Raw genomic sequence first — 17,130 nt, 5'->3', positions numbered from 1 at the left:
CGCGCACCTTGAACCGTTTCCAACACGTTGAAAGATCCCTTCGCACAGCGCAGGAGGGCGCGCGCGTGCTACTTTTTGAGGAGACCTACCTACAGCCAATTAGACTTAAGTCGGCACAGCTTCGCGGTCTGCTCGTCCGGAACGAAAGAACACATGTGCACCGGCGAAATTAGAACAGAACTTTTTTTAATAACGTTAGAAATCTCTGCAACAAAATAACATTTTCAACTTCTTTAAACAACATCAACAAGAACAAAGTCTGTGTGCGCCAGAATAAATAACAAAGATCCAAACGTCCATCGCGAGCACACGGGAACACAACAACCGAGTTGTTTTTGGCTTAGTTGGAACAAATGAACTCCGGATCGCGAGATCGCACCGGAACCGCAGAGAGAACCGAGAACATCCGGCCCGCCGAACTCCGGGGCCGAACAAAACGAGGTAGGCCGACAAAAACGCTCGGCGACGAGGTCGGGGCGGGGGCCTCAACCCAGGTAGGTGAGGACCACGGCCTGGATGGGCAGGCGGCAGACGGGGCAGCGCTTGTTGCGCTTCTTCAGCTTGCGGGCGCACACGTAGCACGACATGAGGTGGCCCGTCTTGCCGTGCACGATGCAGCCGTTCTTGGGCCGCGACTGGCAGATGACGCACGGCTCCAGACACGAGTCGGGCAGCCGCAGCTCGGCCGACACGCTGCGCTCCAGTTGGGGGGACGGGGAGCCGGCCGCCCCCTCCTGCGAGTCGCACATCCACTTCTCCGAGGACGAGTCGCAGGACGAGGACGGGCGCGGCTCCGCCGCCGGCCCCTGCGAGTCGGGGGCCGCCGCCGCCGCCCCCTGCGAGTCGGGGGCCGCCGCCGCTTTGCCATCCGGCACGTCCACGCCGTCGTCGCACGCTTCTGGAAAAAGGAAGAGCCGACGCGGCCGTCAGAAGCTCTGCTCGTACAAGGTGAGGCATCTTTGATTGCTCTTCTCCCTCCCTCGTTTCCTTCCGCCCTCCTCCGTTACGCTAATATTGCCACGGCAAACTGACCTGGGGCAGGGGAAGGCGGCGGCGGCGCGGGCAGTGTGGCGCTCAGCCAATCTTGGCGCAGACTCCAGCAGCGCAGGCAGTTCCTGGGCAGGGGGGGGTTGAGCTCGTCGCAGCCCTCGCAGCGCCAGTAGTCCTGATGGACACGCGTGGGAACAAAGCGCCCGCTTGAGTAGGGTTTGGCGCGCGGCTCGTTTAAAAAAAAAAAAAAAGGGCAATAAGTAGAGCAAACGCCACGAGTAATCGTGATTTCAATATTGACTAAATACTCGCGATGATTATTTTGGCCATAGTCCCTCCGTTCGAGGACACGCGGCTCACCGCTGCGCTGATCTCGGGGTCTTCCTCAAACGAGTCGTCGTTATCGCTGTCCTCCAAGATGGTCAACTCGTACACCTGCGGGCAAGGGGACCGAAAATGAGCGCGCCGCGTTTTGGGGCGGCAGAGCGATGCGCCGCCTCGTCCGCGCCCTACCTGGTCGTCTGAGGACAGAGAGTCGTCGTCCTCGTTGTAGTCCTCCGAGTCGCTGGACTCCAACTCGAATTCCACGCTGAAGTTGTCGCTGTCCGAGTAGAGCGTCTCCTCGGAATCGGCGGGCTACAAAGACGGCGAGTTAGAAAAGCGCCGCTCGGGCGCGACGGCGAGCGGCGCGGGAGGGACACTCACGGCGCTCGGAGGCTCCGGCGCTTGGGCGCTCTGCGCGTCCTGCCCGCTTCCCAGGCCGCCGATCACGCACCAGGACAGGCTCTCGTCAAAGGTCAAGGAGTAGCTGTCGGAGCGGTTTCTCTTTGCGCCGTCGTCGTCCTCGTTGGAGCCGTCGTCCTCGCCGGCTAAGCTGTGGGAGGGACCTGGGGAGGGAGGAGCGGGGCGGGGGTCAGGCCTCGAGAGGGGGAGTCGGGGGGCGCCTTCCCAGGGGCCGCCCGCTCACCCGCGTCGTTGCTCCTGGAGCTCCTGTTGCGTCTTCGGCGCCGCGCGTTGGGAGATGACGACGCGCCGCTCCCGGCCGCGCGATCCTAACAAAATGAGTTGAAACCGTGTCGACAGTTGAGCGTACGTTTTCCGATTTCCAATTAGGCTAAGGAGTCTTTTTTGTCTTCTTCAGAGTTCAGACAAGCATCAACTATTTTCAAAAATTGCACGTTTTGCTTCGCTTGAACCGGAAGCGGCATCTCACCTGCATGGGCTGTTGCACCCGGGAGCTGCTTGAGGCTTCGCCAAAGCTCGCCGTTGACTCTGAAGCGCACAAGATAGACGCCAGCGATTGGAATGTGTTTTTTGGCGGTCTTTGAAATGGCGTCAGCTTTTTTCGGGACGTCCTACCTTGGTTCTTGACTATCACCAGGTTTCTGGCGAGCATGGCAAAAAAAACCCTGTCCAGGAAAAGTTTCCCAGGTGAGTTTGGGTTAGCGTGACCCCGGATTGTGCGGATGTTGCGTTAGTGGCGCGCGCCTGACCGAGGTTCTTTGACAGAGAAAGTTTGGACGCCCAGGATGCGGCCCAGTGCGTCTTGGCCACAGTGCACGATGTGCTGCTGCTGCTTGTCGTACAGCTGCCTCCGGATGATGTACTGGCACAGGTAGAACATCACCTGCTCACGCCACACGGGCTCACCGGTTACAAAGCGCGCACGTCAGACTCGGGGGGCCGTGGCGCCGGCGCCGTCCGTACCTCCTTGAAGGGCAACACGTCTTTGGTGGCGCCCGCCAGCTTGAGCAAAGCCCACAACTGTGGCGAGGGCCGCACCTGAAGGCGCAAAGGAGACGCAGGCGGCGATTAAGTCGCGTCGGCGGCCGGCAGGCGGACGGCGATAGACGATGGCCTCACCATTTTGTTGTCATGGGGGGTTGACATGTTGGGGTTATTGTCGGCCGACATTTTCACAATCTGCGCACACAAACGCGCTGATTAATAAAGCGGGAAAAACAATTCAAAGTCGGGGGGGGGCGTTGTGTCCGTTTCTATGTGGACTAAAAGGCTCCTTGGAAGGAGCTGCCAATCGCACGCGTCGCTCTTGGACACGAACTGCTCGGGCCAGTAAAATGCTCAGGTCTGATTGCCATGCCTCATCACAAATTGACATCCCTGCGCCATTCAAGTCATTTCTCGAGAGAGCTAAATGTTTCATTTTTTCTACCACTTTGATTACCTAAGGTAGAAAAGTGCTGTCAGTCTAAGCCAGGGGTCACCAACCTTTTTTGAAAGCAAGAGCTACTACTTTGGTACTGCGAGGGCTCCCAGTTTATGCGAAGACACCGATCATGTTCATAGTTTTTCACAATAATTAAAAAAACAGCTGTAGTAAATATGGAAATCAAGTGTAGCATGGAATGTAAATGTAATACATGTTTAATTGTTTGTAAAATGTTCTATCTCTTGTAAGCTATTTGGGGGCTACCTGCCTTGGTCACCCCTGGTCTGAGCCCTTTTACATCTACTTTTTTTGGCGAGGATAGAATAGGGTCTTACTTTTGCAAGACCAAAAGCATGTTTTCCTGAATAAAATCATAACCATCTTTTTTTAAGTCTCACGGTTAGTGTCTAACCTCCACCTGTTAAAGTTCAAAATTACAACTTCTCTTTCTGGAAAACAAATACCCTTTGTCGTCAAAATATTGCAACCGGCCCTCGTCAACAATATGCAACACATCGTGGGTTCTTTGAAAGGAGCAAAGAACTCCCAAAACGTAGCCAAGAATCAACCACAACGCGCAAACGCTGTCTTCTTTCTGTATGTAAAGCTTGCAGAAAGAGGACCTTCTTACCGGAGTGCCTTGTCAGTGGTCCATGTGTGCAAGTGCAAAGAGTTAAAGTGCAGAGTGACGAGGGAGCGATGTCCGATGGAGAGCTGAGGCGGCTCGGCGGCAGACTCTTATAGAGCCTTGAGGACATGTCAGGACTAGACTGGAGCGTGAGTACACTCCGTCAAGTGGAAAGGGCCTATCAGGGCTGAACCTTGACTCAGCAGCACGCCGCTGACTCAAACAGCTGATTACATTACGCGCACGCAGACATGCCGCGACTAGTCCCATCCAATGACTCAACCATCCTAACCAGGTCCGAACTTACTTGCGTTTTTGGACAGCGGCGTGTTGACTTTGTCTGATGATACCACACGTGCGCTTTTTGCAAAAATAACAACGTAGTGCAGTCAGCCCACTACTAACACAACAGATGACAGTTTGCCATATTTTGGATCATTTACCCCTGCCTGCCGCGCAGTAAAAAACAATCTTATTTCAAACTTTTATTTTCTTTTGAACAGCTTTCGGTCTAAACCGTCGCAATTCTTCAAAAATGGCTCAAATGAGAACTTTAAACAAGGTCTATTTAAACCCCGTTATTCTGACAATACCACTCGTCTGCTGCCTTAACGCTAACATAGAATGCAAAACGCTATAAAGATAGGCTGTAGTAATTGTAATTTTTATACAAGCGTTACTTTATCACACATACATTACGTTTAGGAATTTGCTATGCCATACTTATCTGTCGGTTATTTCAATTTACTACTAAAAAAAACACCCAAACGTCCCCCGGTTGAAAGATGCACTTGCTAACGTAGTTAAAACAAAGTACGTTATATTTATCTTGGTTTAAAGAGTAGAGAGGTGCAAAATTAACTTGAGTAATTCCAAAGAAAAGTCGAATTAGGCGTATTTTGATGGGGGGAAGCGCTTGCAATTAGCGTAAAAGGGTCTGTCTGCAGACCGCGACAATTACTTACCGGGCGAGCTTTGCCCGGGCATGTCCAGCGCGCGTGCTTGTGCGCGCGCGCGCGCCTAGTTTTCTACGCATCACGTTTTACACAACGCAATATAACACAACGAACCGGTGCAGTTCTATAAACATTTAAGTCATTATAAAGCAAAGTTTTGTTTGTTAATCGGCTCTGGCATAAACCGGTGGACCAATAAAACACTCGGTAGGCTTCGTTTCTGGACGAAGGCGATTTGAACTTAACGGACACGTGTCGTAATTCAGGTACATTTTAAAGGGATGACGATTTATATCACGTCGTGCGTGTGTGGGTAATTCGGCGTGAACGTTTGAAAACTAGCGCCCACAAAACGACGAGTGTCCGTCTGTACACAAGCATTTTCGCCTTTCACCAAATTGGCCAGGAAAATCCGAGGCTCCGTGGCCTAATAACGCACGGATAATTGCCGTCGAAGTGCTACTAGTCACACGAGCAATAAGCGAGCTTTTACATATTAAAGTAAAACAATAGGGGCGAGTTTCCAAATTAACGTACCAGTTTCGTCCGGAAAACGTTTATGGTCCAATTTTTGATTTTACTCAAGTTTTGTTTTCTTTTTCTTCGAACGGCTCGAATGTGTAGTGTGCCTATCCCGTCCGCGTTATAGCGCCACTACAGGCCAAACACTGACATTGTAGTGCCGGTACAGACAGCAATGATGGAATTATCTTCACCCGTTTTTACGTATTTTAATCTTTTCATGTAATGCAGAACATTCATAACCAACAACAAGATATTTCGAATGGGACTTTTGTTGCAAATTTATATCTTTAATTTGAGTTCAAGCTAAACAGATGTGAGCCAACAGTCTTATTTAGAAAAATATAAACAAACACACATAATCCAGGGGCTAATTATGGCTGCAAGTCGTAGCCGAGCGGGTCAAGTCCCTGGTCCAAGAGTGCGAGGGAGGATTCCCTCAATTTCAAAAGAAAGCGCCCCAGCTCCTCTTTAGAAAACACCTGCAGAAAGATAAAGTTTCAAACGAGAGAAAAGGCGAATGGAGAAAGCAAATGGCGGTTACCTGGTAGAGGCGATGATGGTCAGACGAGATGATGTCGGCGAGCCTCAGTGCCTCTTGGTGCCTGGAGGAACTCTGCAGCACACTGAGCAGCAGGAAGCTCAAGCGAGGCAGACAAAGCGAGCGTAGCACTGACATTTGGTGGCTGCGCTCCGCGTCCTGTTCTGCGTCCTGTTCCGCGTCCTGACGAAAAGAAGGAAGAAAAAAGCTACCGCTAAGCGGTGTTCGGCCTCACGACGAGCGTTCTCCAAACCTGTACGTTGTCAACCATCCAGCCCCCGTCGACAAAGAGCAACACGTTGTAGATTCTCTCCTTCACGTCTTCGGTCAGGACGTCCAGGCGGCTCGACCAGGCGGACAGCGCGGCCTAACGTCAAAAGCGGTTTTCAAATAGATCCCTTCGGCAAAAGAAGATACCGCTTCCTGGGATCGGGGTGCACGTACCTGGTACTCCTTCTCGCGCATCTCATTGGCTACCCGCTCGGTGAATTTCACTTCCGGTGCGGGTGTTGGCTTCTGGGGGGCCAAGCTACTGTGACTGAACCAGTCGGTGAAGGCTTCATGGGCTTCCTGGAAGAACAGTAAACCTCTCTTCAAGGATACCAGTAAAGATCTGTTCTCAAACAAAAAACATGCACTTAAATTTAAATCGTTTTCAAGTGACCGACAGGCGATAAGTGTGAAATGGGAGTGCGGCCGACTGATTTTTGTAGCCTCGTGAAATTGAAAAGCCTACTGAATATAAAATTCTTTTGTTTAATTTACAGTTCATTCTCCTGAAATGCATCATTGTGTTTAATGTTGTTTTTGACCAATTGGGCGCAGTGCGATCTCTGCGACTCATGGCAGACACAGACCAGATAGGCCCTGATGCACAGATGTTCCCTGATGGTGTTCTCGTCGTCGGCGGGTAGAGGCGACGTCTGGCCCAGTCCCGACCACTGGCAGTAGATCTCTCTCATGGAGTCCTCGGGGACTTTGGAGAAGAGCGCCTTGGCCGCGTCGTGTTTCTCCAGAGCTGCGGGAGAGAATGACAAAAGCCAGGCGGTGAGCCAATGCCACCCCCGTCGCTCATCCCTTCTTTGTTGACATGGAGCGTTGCTTTGTTCGTACCCAGAAATTTCCTCATGATGGCGTTGGACTGCTTGAGGGCTTCGGCTCGATGGGCCGGGTCAAACAGAAGCCAGTCGATGACGTCGATCTTCCTTTGGTCCTCCTGGAAGAACACGGCGCAGCTCCCGACACTCTCCGGATTGAAACCGCCACTTGGTGCTTTTGAGGCGCAAGACCAACCTTTGTGGTTCCGATCTCTGACGTCTGGCTGTGAGGGGCGAACTCGCTATCGTCCCTTTCCCGCACAGTCTCCACGACCAGTTTGGTCACGGCGGCCACGTCCAAACCTACGCGAAGAGCACAACTCCGGCTTGCTCGCCAGCCGTTTTGCCGCCCAAACGGATTTTTGCGCTCTCACCGGCTTCGGCGGCGAGCTGCAAGCAGCGGGGGCCGAGCTCCGGCTGGGTGACGCTCTCCAGGAAAGCGGCGTACTGCGTTGTGGCCAGGTCGGCCGGCAGTTGGCTGACATAGCTGGCCACCAGCTCGGTCTGCTGGTCCCGAATGAGCAGGCTCACGTACGCCTTCAGCACGTCCACGCACACCTCCTCCTTTCACGCGGAGACACGCAAATGACATTTAAGCTCAATATCTCACACTGCAGGCCTCGTGGCCACGACAATTTTTTTTTAATGCATATTCTCTTTTTTTATGCCGTCCCCTTGTTCACCTTCAAGGCCAAACCCATGGAGCGGAAAAAGAGCAGCAGGTGACTCATGAACCGCAAGAGGTGCGAGGGGAGCGCCTGGGAGGCAGTCAGCCAATCGCAAAACTCCTCCAGAAGACCTGAGGCAAGCGCCGCACACTTTGGAGCGCCTTTGAGAGCTCGCAGCTGAGGAGGAGGAGATCTTACCATCCAGGTCTCCCAGGATGACAAACTTCTGAATGACATGGTAGTGCTCCCGCATCTCCTCCAATACCCTCTGCACACGCACCCATGCACACAAATCACGTGGCTTCAGTCACGTGACTTTCACGGGAGCAAACCACATCCTCTTTGCGTTTTACCTTTGACTCCGATGCTTGGAGCTCCTCAAACACCTTCTCCATCGTCCAGCTGAAGACAAGTCACCTCATTAGGAACTCCCTTTGGTTGATCATATCACATGACTGTGTGAGTGTGTGTTACTTGGCTGCCAGGTATTCCCGCGGCAAAGTGTCCACTTCCTGATGGGCCATCCCCAAAGACATGAGATGCTTTTCCACCAGCGTGTCTACCATCACTCTGAAGTACGCCCACACGCAGTCCTCCCATGATTCACACACAGACAGCACCTAACAGACACATTTTTAGCTTTGCACGGTATCACACTGATGAACACTAGACATCTGTGACATATCTTACTGGTTTCAGATTTCCACTCAGGCTTGCATAGATGGCTCGCTCATATCTGTTTAGCTGCTCCTGGGACAAAACACGCGTGCACATATTTCATAAAACGTTTAGAGAAACTCAAATTGACTGCATCTTGAATCGTCATGCAAGTGTGTGCGTGTGTGTGTGTATTAACCTCCTCAGCCAACCTCCAGCTGCAGGCCTTCCAAATGGCCCGTTGAGGATTTCCTTCAACGGGACGCAACTCGGCGCTGCCTGTGGACAGGAGACAAAGGTCCCAAAAGGGAGCGTGAGGAAACGACCACGTGCGGCAGCAGGTGAGCTGTTTGAAGGAGGTGAAAGAGGACCCGAGTTCATGTTGGGATCGTGGTAGAGCTTCCAGCCCTCCAGAGTCGCTGCTCTCCAAGCCTGACCGCATCGCGTGCACAGCCTCTGGGCCTACACATTTGATCAAGAGCAAGCTAAGTGAGGGCCAGGCTATAAACAGTAAGAAAGCATCCTTCCAAATTAAATCTATTGAGAGCTTAGTAGTAAAAGAATGAAATATATAAGTTTGATATCTATCCATGTGATGTTATTTCCACCTCCTCGGTCATGCCGGCCCGGATGAGCGTGAACAGGTTCTTGAGCAGACGGACTTCGTCTTCCTGGTCCAGGTCCGCCAGAGGTCGCTGTTGGCGGAAGGGGGCGTCCGGGTCCTGAAAGCAAAGTTGGCCCAACCTTGATTGGCGCGTCCGGATTCAGTCACGGAGCGTGCGTTCATGCTGACGGCCCTTACCAGTTCAGTGACCAGGGGGACGGTGAAGACGTTGCCGCTCTTGCGCCTCAGCTTCAGTGAGTGCAGCGTGTTCTCCCTAACACATATGCACACTTGAAAGCTCCGCCGTGTGGGCTACTTACCACAGAATTAGGGCTGCACGATTAATTGAATTTCAATCGCTATCACGATATTGGCGACCGCGATAAATTAAGCTGATCCTCGACGAAATTAACGTTTAAAACATCAGGCACTTTTTTTGATTACAAGTCGCATCACGCACTACCACCAGGGAACAATGTTTCCCACATGTTTGCATGACCAAGGCCTCTTATTTTCTCATCCTAATATATTATTTACCAGTGTGAAATGGCGTTGAGTTTCTCACCTGATTCCTAATATATACAGTGCTCGCTGTCAATTGAGACCCATTTTGAAAAATGCGGAAAAAAAAAAATTGGAATCAATTCTGTTTGAATTGACCGAAGTTGCCATTTCGACTGCGAATTGATTCAAATTTAAGCAGACTTGATTTTTTCATTGGTTTGCCCTCAGCAAGTATGTCAGCCGTGCTGCCCTCTGTGTTTTTGCCCTAAATATTAGTCACTTTATTTATTTATTCTAGTTCATTATTTTAATTATTATTTGTAAGTATCAAGCCTTGTTTATACACTGCTTGTTTAAAAATAGGGCAATAGACATGCTTGACCTTTTCTTTGGACTATAAGTTTTGCAATCTTGAAAGGCAGGACTAGAACGCACCAGCAGACACTTTTGGCGTAATATTCAATGTTGTCGGAAAAGTTTTCCATCTGATCCTTGGCGATGCTCTCCAGCCAGTCGACGACCAACTACAGGTGAGAAGAGTGCGGCGGTGAGCGCAGCGCTCGGACCACAACGTTAGCCAAAGGTGTTTGTTACCTGACTTTGACGTACGACTGCATCGCGCTGGAAGAGCTGCTCCACCACCACCTTCTCACTTTCATTGGGAATCTGCGCACACAATGAGCCTCAATTCCCATGGAGAAGATTCAGTTTGGAATATTTTGACAAATCTCCCATTGTAAATTCCCATGGAGATTTCCCAGCTTGATGTTGTGTTAAACTGTGTAGTCAAGATGACGCCTTTTAAACACTCACAGCTAGATCCACCATCATATCATCTTCAAGGGTTAACTGGACACGATCCCTACAAAAAAAAAAAAAAAAAAAAATTAAAGGGCGAAGGACAGAGGGTACCAGCTGGTCAGTTGAGCAGGAGGTCCACATCCACCTGTAGAGGGAGGAGATGAGTCTCCAGCAGTTGCTCTCTTGTTGCAGCAGCCAGCGCACTCCTGCCGTCTTGCTATTCTGACCCGCGCGCAGCACCACCGACTGGAGCACTTCTACCTGAAACAAGCAGCAGAAGGTGGAGGCTAAGTCCCACATTCCAATATTGGTAACTCCAGTCCCTACCTTGGCCTGGCAGAGGGCCTGGTAATCCTCCAGCAGGTCGAATACAGCGGAAGAGGAGTGTTTCAAAAAAGATGCGAGGAAATCCGGGAAAAGACTGGTCGCCGCTGCATGGGCAACGAGCAAAGGACGTGATGGAAAGGGCAGCGTGACAGCGGGCGGGGCGCATTTGTTTGACGCACCAGCCTCTCCGGGGTCGTCGTCCTTTAGCAGGGCCGAGCCGAGGTGGCTGATGTCCTCCGCCAGGACTCTGCTGTTCTCCAAACCCACCACGGGCGACGCCAAGAAGTCGCTATCGTCCAAATTCTGCAACCAGCGTCCAGGTCATTTGTCATTGGTCAAATTTTTGAGCATGTATGTGTTTTGCTTTCTCACCAGACTGACGATTGTGTTTCCCGGTGTGCGCGTGAGGCGAGGGCTTTGTCCCGCGCAAGCCAAAATAGCAGAAACATCTGGAATCCTAGGAGTTACTGGAGGGAGACCATGTGAAATTAAACAGAATATGACATCAAGTCATCTGAAAAGAGACCACACATTTGCGGTTTCAAAGGAAAAGAACATTTTCCATTACATTTCCACAAATAGGGAAGCCTAGAGAGTGAAATTTTAAATCTAACATTAACTTTCCCCAACTTTCTAGAATTTCCATACGCAAAGCCAACCCTACCAGCTTGTTTGAAGAGCGAAGCAGGCGTGTTCCTCAACGTGGAGCGCGCCGGCGTTGCAACAGAAGCGAGAGGATTGTCACTGCCCGAAGAGGGGACTGTGATCAGCACTCAGGAAAACAACGCTGACACATTTGCACGAATTCAAATGGAGTCACCAGGGTCACATTTAACAGATAAATCGACAGCTGGGAAACGAACACGCGCAATAAAGGATACACGCCACCTTCTTCATTCGACGGCCAGCGACTGTCACCACATCATCCCGGACCACCGGAGACAGCAACTCCTTTTGACTCCTAAAAAACAAAGAACCGAAGGACAGCATCACCCACATCCAAACATACAGTATATTAAGCTCCATGAGTAGGGTGTCCCTTAAAGAAGACCACACGGCCAATCGGTTTCATCACAACTCCTGCCTGTTCATAATATAACATATTGATGTTACAATCAGTGGCATGGCTCGGTGGTAGAGTGGTCGTCTCCCGGTCAAAAGGCCGCGGGTTCGATCCCCCGGCCAGCAAGACCATGTCCAAGTGTCCTTGAGCAATACACTGAACCCCCAGTAGGTCCTGATGCTGCATCATCAGTAGGTAAATGACTAGTTAGTGTCATCTCCCATGCTGAAGATCTCATTTCTGAGAAATGAGCATCCGTTCAAACCTTAGGGGGCTGAGCACTTATTTCTTTTTTTTTTCACTCTGGACCGGACATGGTTTTATTTTGAACATAAAGCTGTTAAAACCAAAGTAACCACTACTGCGATTACATTTAGCGGTGTTGTGAACTAGAGGTTAGCATTGTGAGCCACTGCTAGCGCACTCAAACAACTTGACGCGAGCTAGCAGGCTGTTCGAAACGCAGACGGGCGACACAATGACAAACAACGAACGAAATCTTGAAAGAAGTAAACGCCGTCTGTGCTTTAAGACGCTGAAATGGTATTACCAGTCCATTTTTGTACGGTGTCGCTTCCCGCTTCACGAGGTTTAACAACGCCTCTTCTTCGTACGTAAATAAAAGTAGCTTTACAAGGCAAACGAGAGGCAGCGGCCACGACAGTTAAAAAGGGTATAACACCCGATCAAACGCAGCCTTTTCCCCATCCAGTGTTTTCGTGCCACAACCCTAAATTGAGTACACACTTGGTGGCTTGTTGCACAGTTGTATCATTTGCAGTTGCGTAATCTGCATTTAAATACCTTGGATTGTTTTCAATCAATCAATTGTTTTGTGCCCTGAGGCCTCTTAAAGTCACTGTACTTCAAACCTTTTTTCGGCAATGTTGCTACCGTCCTTTTGGCACTAATAGACCAAAGAGAAATTGATACAGTAGTCCAGTTAAAAGATTTACCAGTCGCTGCAACGGATTCCCACTCCCTACCGGTAGGTGGCAGCAATGTGCCTAAAATTCATTCGCTGTCAACTATTATTATGCGAAGAAATATAGGAACACGGATATGGAATACAGAGCAGTCTTTCTTTCAAAGATTGAAATCTGGTCCTTCAACTGGCTCCGGAGTTGGGCCACACTGCGTCAGGGGTTTCACAAATTCCCGAGCCTTCTGGTGCCAGATCTTGCAAAGGACCTGTATCCTCCGTCACTTCTGGACTGACCGTCAATCAGATCAACGGATACGCCGTGGGTCAGGAGTACTCAGAAGATGAAGACCCCAGGTAAAAAAAAAAAAAAAAAAAACTCCTGGCTGCGTGGCAGAATTCCTTCTTCGTTGCTCTGTCAGCACATCAACTTTGAATTCTATTTCGTCCCGATCAACACTTAAAAGTAGTATAAAGGGGCACGACCACGTTTTAGGGTAACCCAGATGGGGAAAAAAGACGAGATTTAAAACAGGCTTGGCCATGTTACTTCAAAACTGTAGTGCGTCATTTAATACGTATTACTGTCATTTCAAAGTAATTAGTTACATTGCATTATAACTGCAATTTTGCGAATTTGGTGGAAAAACACCACTTTCAGGCTAAAAATTAATTGCAATGCACTTTTATTTGTAACGACTAAAGTATTACTATTTTTGTGTGTGTAATATATTACGCTGCCATGTTAGAGCAAAAGGTAATGCATAATTACGTTATGAAACTACATTACAGAAACTACATTACTTTGGTAATGCATTACTTGTATTTTTTCGAGATTTGCCGAGATTTTAGGGTCACGTGGAGGGGGAAAAAGGATGAGCTAAGTATATCGCCGAGATTTAAAGCAGTCGTGCAACTGAACAATTAATTACTCTGTAGTCATTGCAATATCTGTTCTTCGGAAACTCCTGAAGTAAGACATCCATGGCAGCATCCACCCAAAGTCACCAGTTAGACATAAAATGGCATTTTCTTCTCCTCTTTGCTGTTTCCGTACAGTGTGAGCATGTGATTGCGAAAAGTCGACGCGCGTCATGGCTGCCGGGAATGTTTCGGCGCCGGCGAGCAAGCAGCGCATTGCGGCCGGCCTGCTGTTTAATCTGCTGGCCTCCATTTGCATCGTATTCATCAACAAGTGGATCTACGTGCACTACGGCTTCCCCAACATGACGCTCACCCTGGTGCATTTCGCCATCACCTGGCTAGGGCTCTTCGTGTGCCAGACCGTGAACATTTTCTCCCCCAAGAGCCTGCCGCTTCGCAAGATCGCGTGGCTGGCGCTGAGCTTTTGCGGCTTTGTGGCCTTCACCAACTTGTCGCTGCAGAACAATACCATCGGCACCTACCAGCTGGCCAAGGCCATGACCACGCCCGTCGTCATCCTCATCCAGACCACCTACTACAAGAAGAGCTTCTCCAACAAAATTAAGCTCACGCTGGTCAGCTCATTTTCAAATTTTTGTCTTTTTTAAAAAAATCTTTTAGTTACATACTTACCGGTATCTCAAATCAACATGCATGGATCCATGGCAACTGCGCCCCAAAACTAAATCACAGTATTAAATTCCTATTTATCTGTCATTGTGTGATTCGCTTGCTTCCCAAGATGTGGAAAAATGTCAAAAAACACAGTTTGATGATCAGCTCTCTTATTTGTTTAGTTTTTCTTCTCTCCAGATCCCAATAACACTCGGCGTGGTATTGAACTCGTACTACGACGTGCGCTTCAATGTGCTGGGGACAATTTTTGCCACTTTGGGAGTTTTGGTGACATCCCTCTACCAAGTGGTGAGGAATCTCTTTTGTTTTCATTTTTTACTGTAGTATTAAATTGCTCAATAATACTCTGTACTTTGTCTTTTTTTTCACTTATGATTTAGGCTTTTTTAGTTACTGTGCAAAAAAGACTAAATATTCTGACAAAAGCCCCAAAAAATGGGGCTAGTATTCCAAAAAACTGAAAAAAAAACCCTCTGGTTAAATGGGGCAAGAGTAAAGCCGAATGACTTTTTTTTTTTTTTAATTAAAAAAAACTGATTACTCCAGAAAAAAAGGCAAAAATATCTGTGCTAAGCACAGGCAAAGTTAACCACAAAATTGTATGTACAATTATATATTCCACATAGCCCCACTAATATTGCATTTGCAGAATATGAATGAAAGCATCAAAGCCCCTCGGTTTTGATCTCTCTCAAGAGGCGGCCATTTTGTCACTCAATGCGGTCTGAAAATGACATCACACTTGCTCAAAGCTCAGGTGATAACCAATCACAGCTCAGCTTGCAAACGCCACACGATCACATTCTCTGGGCGCCCACAGAATATGTTAGGACAGAGTTTTTTTTTTGAATCTTTTTGACCTTATTGAACTTGTTTTTTATTATGATTATTTTTCGGTGTTCCCCAAGCATGCGAAAAAAATGCCTTCTGCCTTGTGTGTCTTTTAGTGGGTGGGAGCAAAACAGCACGAGCTCCAAGTCAACTCCATGCAGCTGCTGTACTACCAGGCTCCTCTGTCGTCAGGTTTTCTGCTGGCCGTCATCCCCTTTTTTGAGCCGCTCACAGGAGGAGGAGGAATATTTGGACCGTGGTCCCGTCCCGCGCTGGTTGGCCTCAACACACTTTTCACGCCTTACGCCAGGGCTTTCTTTGGACTGACGGTTTTGGCGCGTCCACTTGTTTTTCAGATAACCGTGTTATTCTCCGGTATTGTGGCATTCCTGGTTAACCTTTCCATCTACTGGATCATCGGAAACACATCAGCTGTCACGTATCCTTAAATCCGGGCTTTCCAAACTGCTGGATGTGAGAAGACATCGCTTTGACTTTGAGCTAGATTTATAAACATTAAGAAATGATTTGCTGCTAAACTAGTACAATTTCATTGCATTTACTACATTGAACAAAGACAAGTCACATACCCGCGGCATGTGAATTCAGACACACAATTTATTGACGGGACCTATACCGACGGATAAAGGTCATTCAGAATTATGTTGACGTTGTTATGCTTGACTCCACATGTCGCAGCTACAACATGTTTGGCCATTTCAAATTCTGCATCACCCTGTTAGGAGGATATGTACTCTTCCAGGACCCGCTGTCACTTAACCAGGTGAGACTTGTGAAATGTTTTGGAATAATACAGAGCTGCCTTAACTTGGAAATGTCCCAACTCAGTAGATTTTGATATGGCGGTCCTTGGTTTATCCTTTTATTATGTGTTTCTAATTTCTTACTTTCTGACCTGCAAGTTACGTTCAGCTGCTCGACTACTAAATGGCAGCAGCAAAATTAACCAAAATTAACCCCCAGCCACTAATATGTGTAGGTGGGCTTGTTTTTGACGATTGGATTTTCTCTTGCTGTTAGTCTGATTAAAATAATCCATGAAAAAAACACTCACCCGTTTATTTGGGTGTTTCATATTTGTTGTGGAAAGTTTTAGATACAGAACAAATGAAATGACAAGGTACAGCTTTAATTGCTTGCAACTGACTTGTGATTCCATGTCGCACTCAGGCTTTTGGGATCCTTTGCACTCTGGCGGGAATCTTGTCTTATACTTACATCAAGCTGGCTGAACAAGGGCAGGCAAAGAGTTACCTGGCTCAGAAGCCGTAAGCCCACCAAGATGGTAGTCACATGCAGGGAATTCCAAAAGGGAGTTTTTTCTTTTGTTTTTTTTTTAACTACAGATCAGTATTTTATTAGAGCATTTTATAAGAGTATTTTGCCACCCAAAAACTAGGCTCCTGACAAGATGAAACCGACGGCAGACAGTAATTCTCCCATGGTGCTTTGCTCAAGATGAATGAAATGATCACACTCTAAAGGCTCTCGCATTACAAGATTGACTGAGCACACAAGTTGTCCACTAGAAAAGTGGTGAAAACAATCACTACAAATTATTTGTCCTTGGCTATCTATATAGCCTTTATTTAATATTTTAATACACTGCATACATTTCGGGGGGGGGGGCTGAGTGAATTTAATCGCGTGCCTTGGCTCATGTCTAGTGGTTCTGCCTGTCACTCCCATGTCACAGGCAAAGATAGTTGTTCAGTTTATTAGACTGTAATTACATACTTTTGGTACTGGATACTCAAGGCACACATTCAAACTTTGTAGGGTTGCTCAGGGTTGTCTTCCTTGTCATGTAATAAAAAAAAAAAATCAAGTATGACGTTTATGTGTCATTTTACTTTGGACTAAGTTTCAGTATTACACGTCACGTCACTATATTAGGACTTTTGCTCATAAAACACCTGTGTGGTAAATGATCGCCTCAAACTGAAATGCCTTTATTGTGTGACGTCATCTTTGGAGAGTCGCCGGTCAGTCCGCCTGTCAAAGTTGTGAAACTTGAATTCTAGTTTTCAAAAAAGGAAACGACATAAAAATTATGTAAAAGGGTTGCTCAGAGTGTCACCTTTGTCTTTCTCGTCATGTAATAATAATAAAAATAAAAATCTCATCAAGGATGACGTTTGTGTCATTTTGCTTTGGAACACGTTTCTGTATTACACGTCACTATAATGTCTCAAGCAGGTGATCACATTCAAGATCGGCAATCACAGTTCAAGGACTTTCGCTCAGAATTAACGCCAAAGTGCGGCA

The 17,130-nt window shown here is 48.2% G+C and overlaps 3 protein-coding genes and 1 long non-coding RNA gene across 6 annotated transcripts; 2 read left to right on the top strand and 2 right to left on the bottom strand.

The window, feature by feature from the left end:
• Positions 1 to 165: 165 nt before the first annotated feature.
• mdm2 (MDM2 proto-oncogene) lies at positions 166 to 5,377 on the bottom strand. Of its 3 annotated transcripts, none has more exons than XM_088406929.1 (12): positions 5,282 to 5,377; positions 2,854 to 2,913; positions 2,698 to 2,772; positions 2,484 to 2,617; positions 2,350 to 2,399; positions 2,204 to 2,262; positions 1,958 to 2,042; positions 1,696 to 1,877; positions 1,504 to 1,626; positions 1,351 to 1,425; positions 1,033 to 1,165; positions 166 to 898 (listed from the first exon to the last, which is right to left on the bottom strand). In XM_088406929.1, exons 2-12 carry the CDS (start codon positions 2,902 to 2,904, stop codon positions 486 to 488), a joined length of 1,380 nt encoding a protein of 459 aa, XP_088263055.1. In that variant the 5' UTR covers positions 2,905 to 2,913; positions 5,282 to 5,377; the 3' UTR covers positions 166 to 485. The 3 variants fall into 3 exon arrangements, with proteins under 3 accessions (XP_088263055.1, XP_088263054.1, XP_088263056.1); XM_088406928.1 differs by lacking the exon at positions 5,282 to 5,377 and adding an exon at positions 3,792 to 5,275; XM_088406930.1 differs by lacking the exon at positions 5,282 to 5,377 and adding an exon at positions 4,096 to 5,275.
• A 131-nt stretch (positions 5,378 to 5,508) lies between these two features.
• nup107 (nucleoporin 107) lies at positions 5,509 to 12,203 on the bottom strand. Its single transcript, XM_088406920.1, is given in 27 exon segments — positions 5,509 to 5,748; positions 5,811 to 5,990; positions 6,061 to 6,174; positions 6,252 to 6,377; positions 6,665 to 6,825; positions 6,921 to 7,023; positions 7,101 to 7,264; positions 7,267 to 7,468; positions 7,588 to 7,703; positions 7,771 to 7,840; positions 7,926 to 7,974; positions 8,047 to 8,192; positions 8,263 to 8,322; positions 8,429 to 8,508; positions 8,601 to 8,691; positions 8,838 to 8,951; positions 9,032 to 9,107; positions 9,773 to 9,861; positions 9,932 to 10,003; positions 10,151 to 10,199; positions 10,284 to 10,399; positions 10,466 to 10,569; positions 10,645 to 10,768; positions 10,838 to 10,932; positions 11,130 to 11,225; positions 11,347 to 11,426; positions 12,079 to 12,203. Coding segments are annotated over 27 exon segments (2,793 nt in total). The 5' UTR covers positions 12,087 to 12,203; the 3' UTR covers positions 5,509 to 5,640.
• LOC148405299 (uncharacterized) lies at positions 7,971 to 11,086 on the top strand. The gene is made up of 4 exons (XR_015864277.1): positions 7,971 to 8,147; positions 8,437 to 8,570; positions 8,627 to 9,087; positions 10,841 to 11,086. It is a non-coding gene; the product is annotated as an uncharacterized LOC148405299 (long non-coding RNA).
• Positions 12,204 to 12,566: 363 nt separating the features above from the next.
• On the top strand, positions 12,567 to 16,997 carry slc35e3 (solute carrier family 35 member E3). The gene is made up of 7 exons (XM_088406940.1): positions 12,567 to 12,807; positions 13,510 to 13,949; positions 14,188 to 14,298; positions 14,958 to 15,116; positions 15,198 to 15,280; positions 15,541 to 15,625; positions 16,033 to 16,997. Exons 2-7 carry the CDS (start codon positions 13,545 to 13,547, stop codon positions 16,132 to 16,134), a joined length of 945 nt encoding a protein of 314 aa, XP_088263066.1. The 5' UTR covers positions 12,567 to 12,807; positions 13,510 to 13,544; the 3' UTR covers positions 16,135 to 16,997.
• Positions 16,998 to 17,130: the final 133 nt, after the last annotated feature.

This window comes from Hippichthys cyanospilos, chromosome 22 (assembly GCF_059441005.1).
Source record: "Hippichthys cyanospilos isolate Australia breed blue-spotted pipefish chromosome 22, RoL_Hcya_1.0, whole genome shotgun sequence".
NCBI classification, from domain to species: Eukaryota; Metazoa; Chordata; class Actinopteri; order Syngnathiformes; family Syngnathidae; genus Hippichthys; species Hippichthys cyanospilos.
Note: the sequence above shows the minus strand (reverse complement) of the source record. Positions and strands in the feature narration are given on the sequence as shown.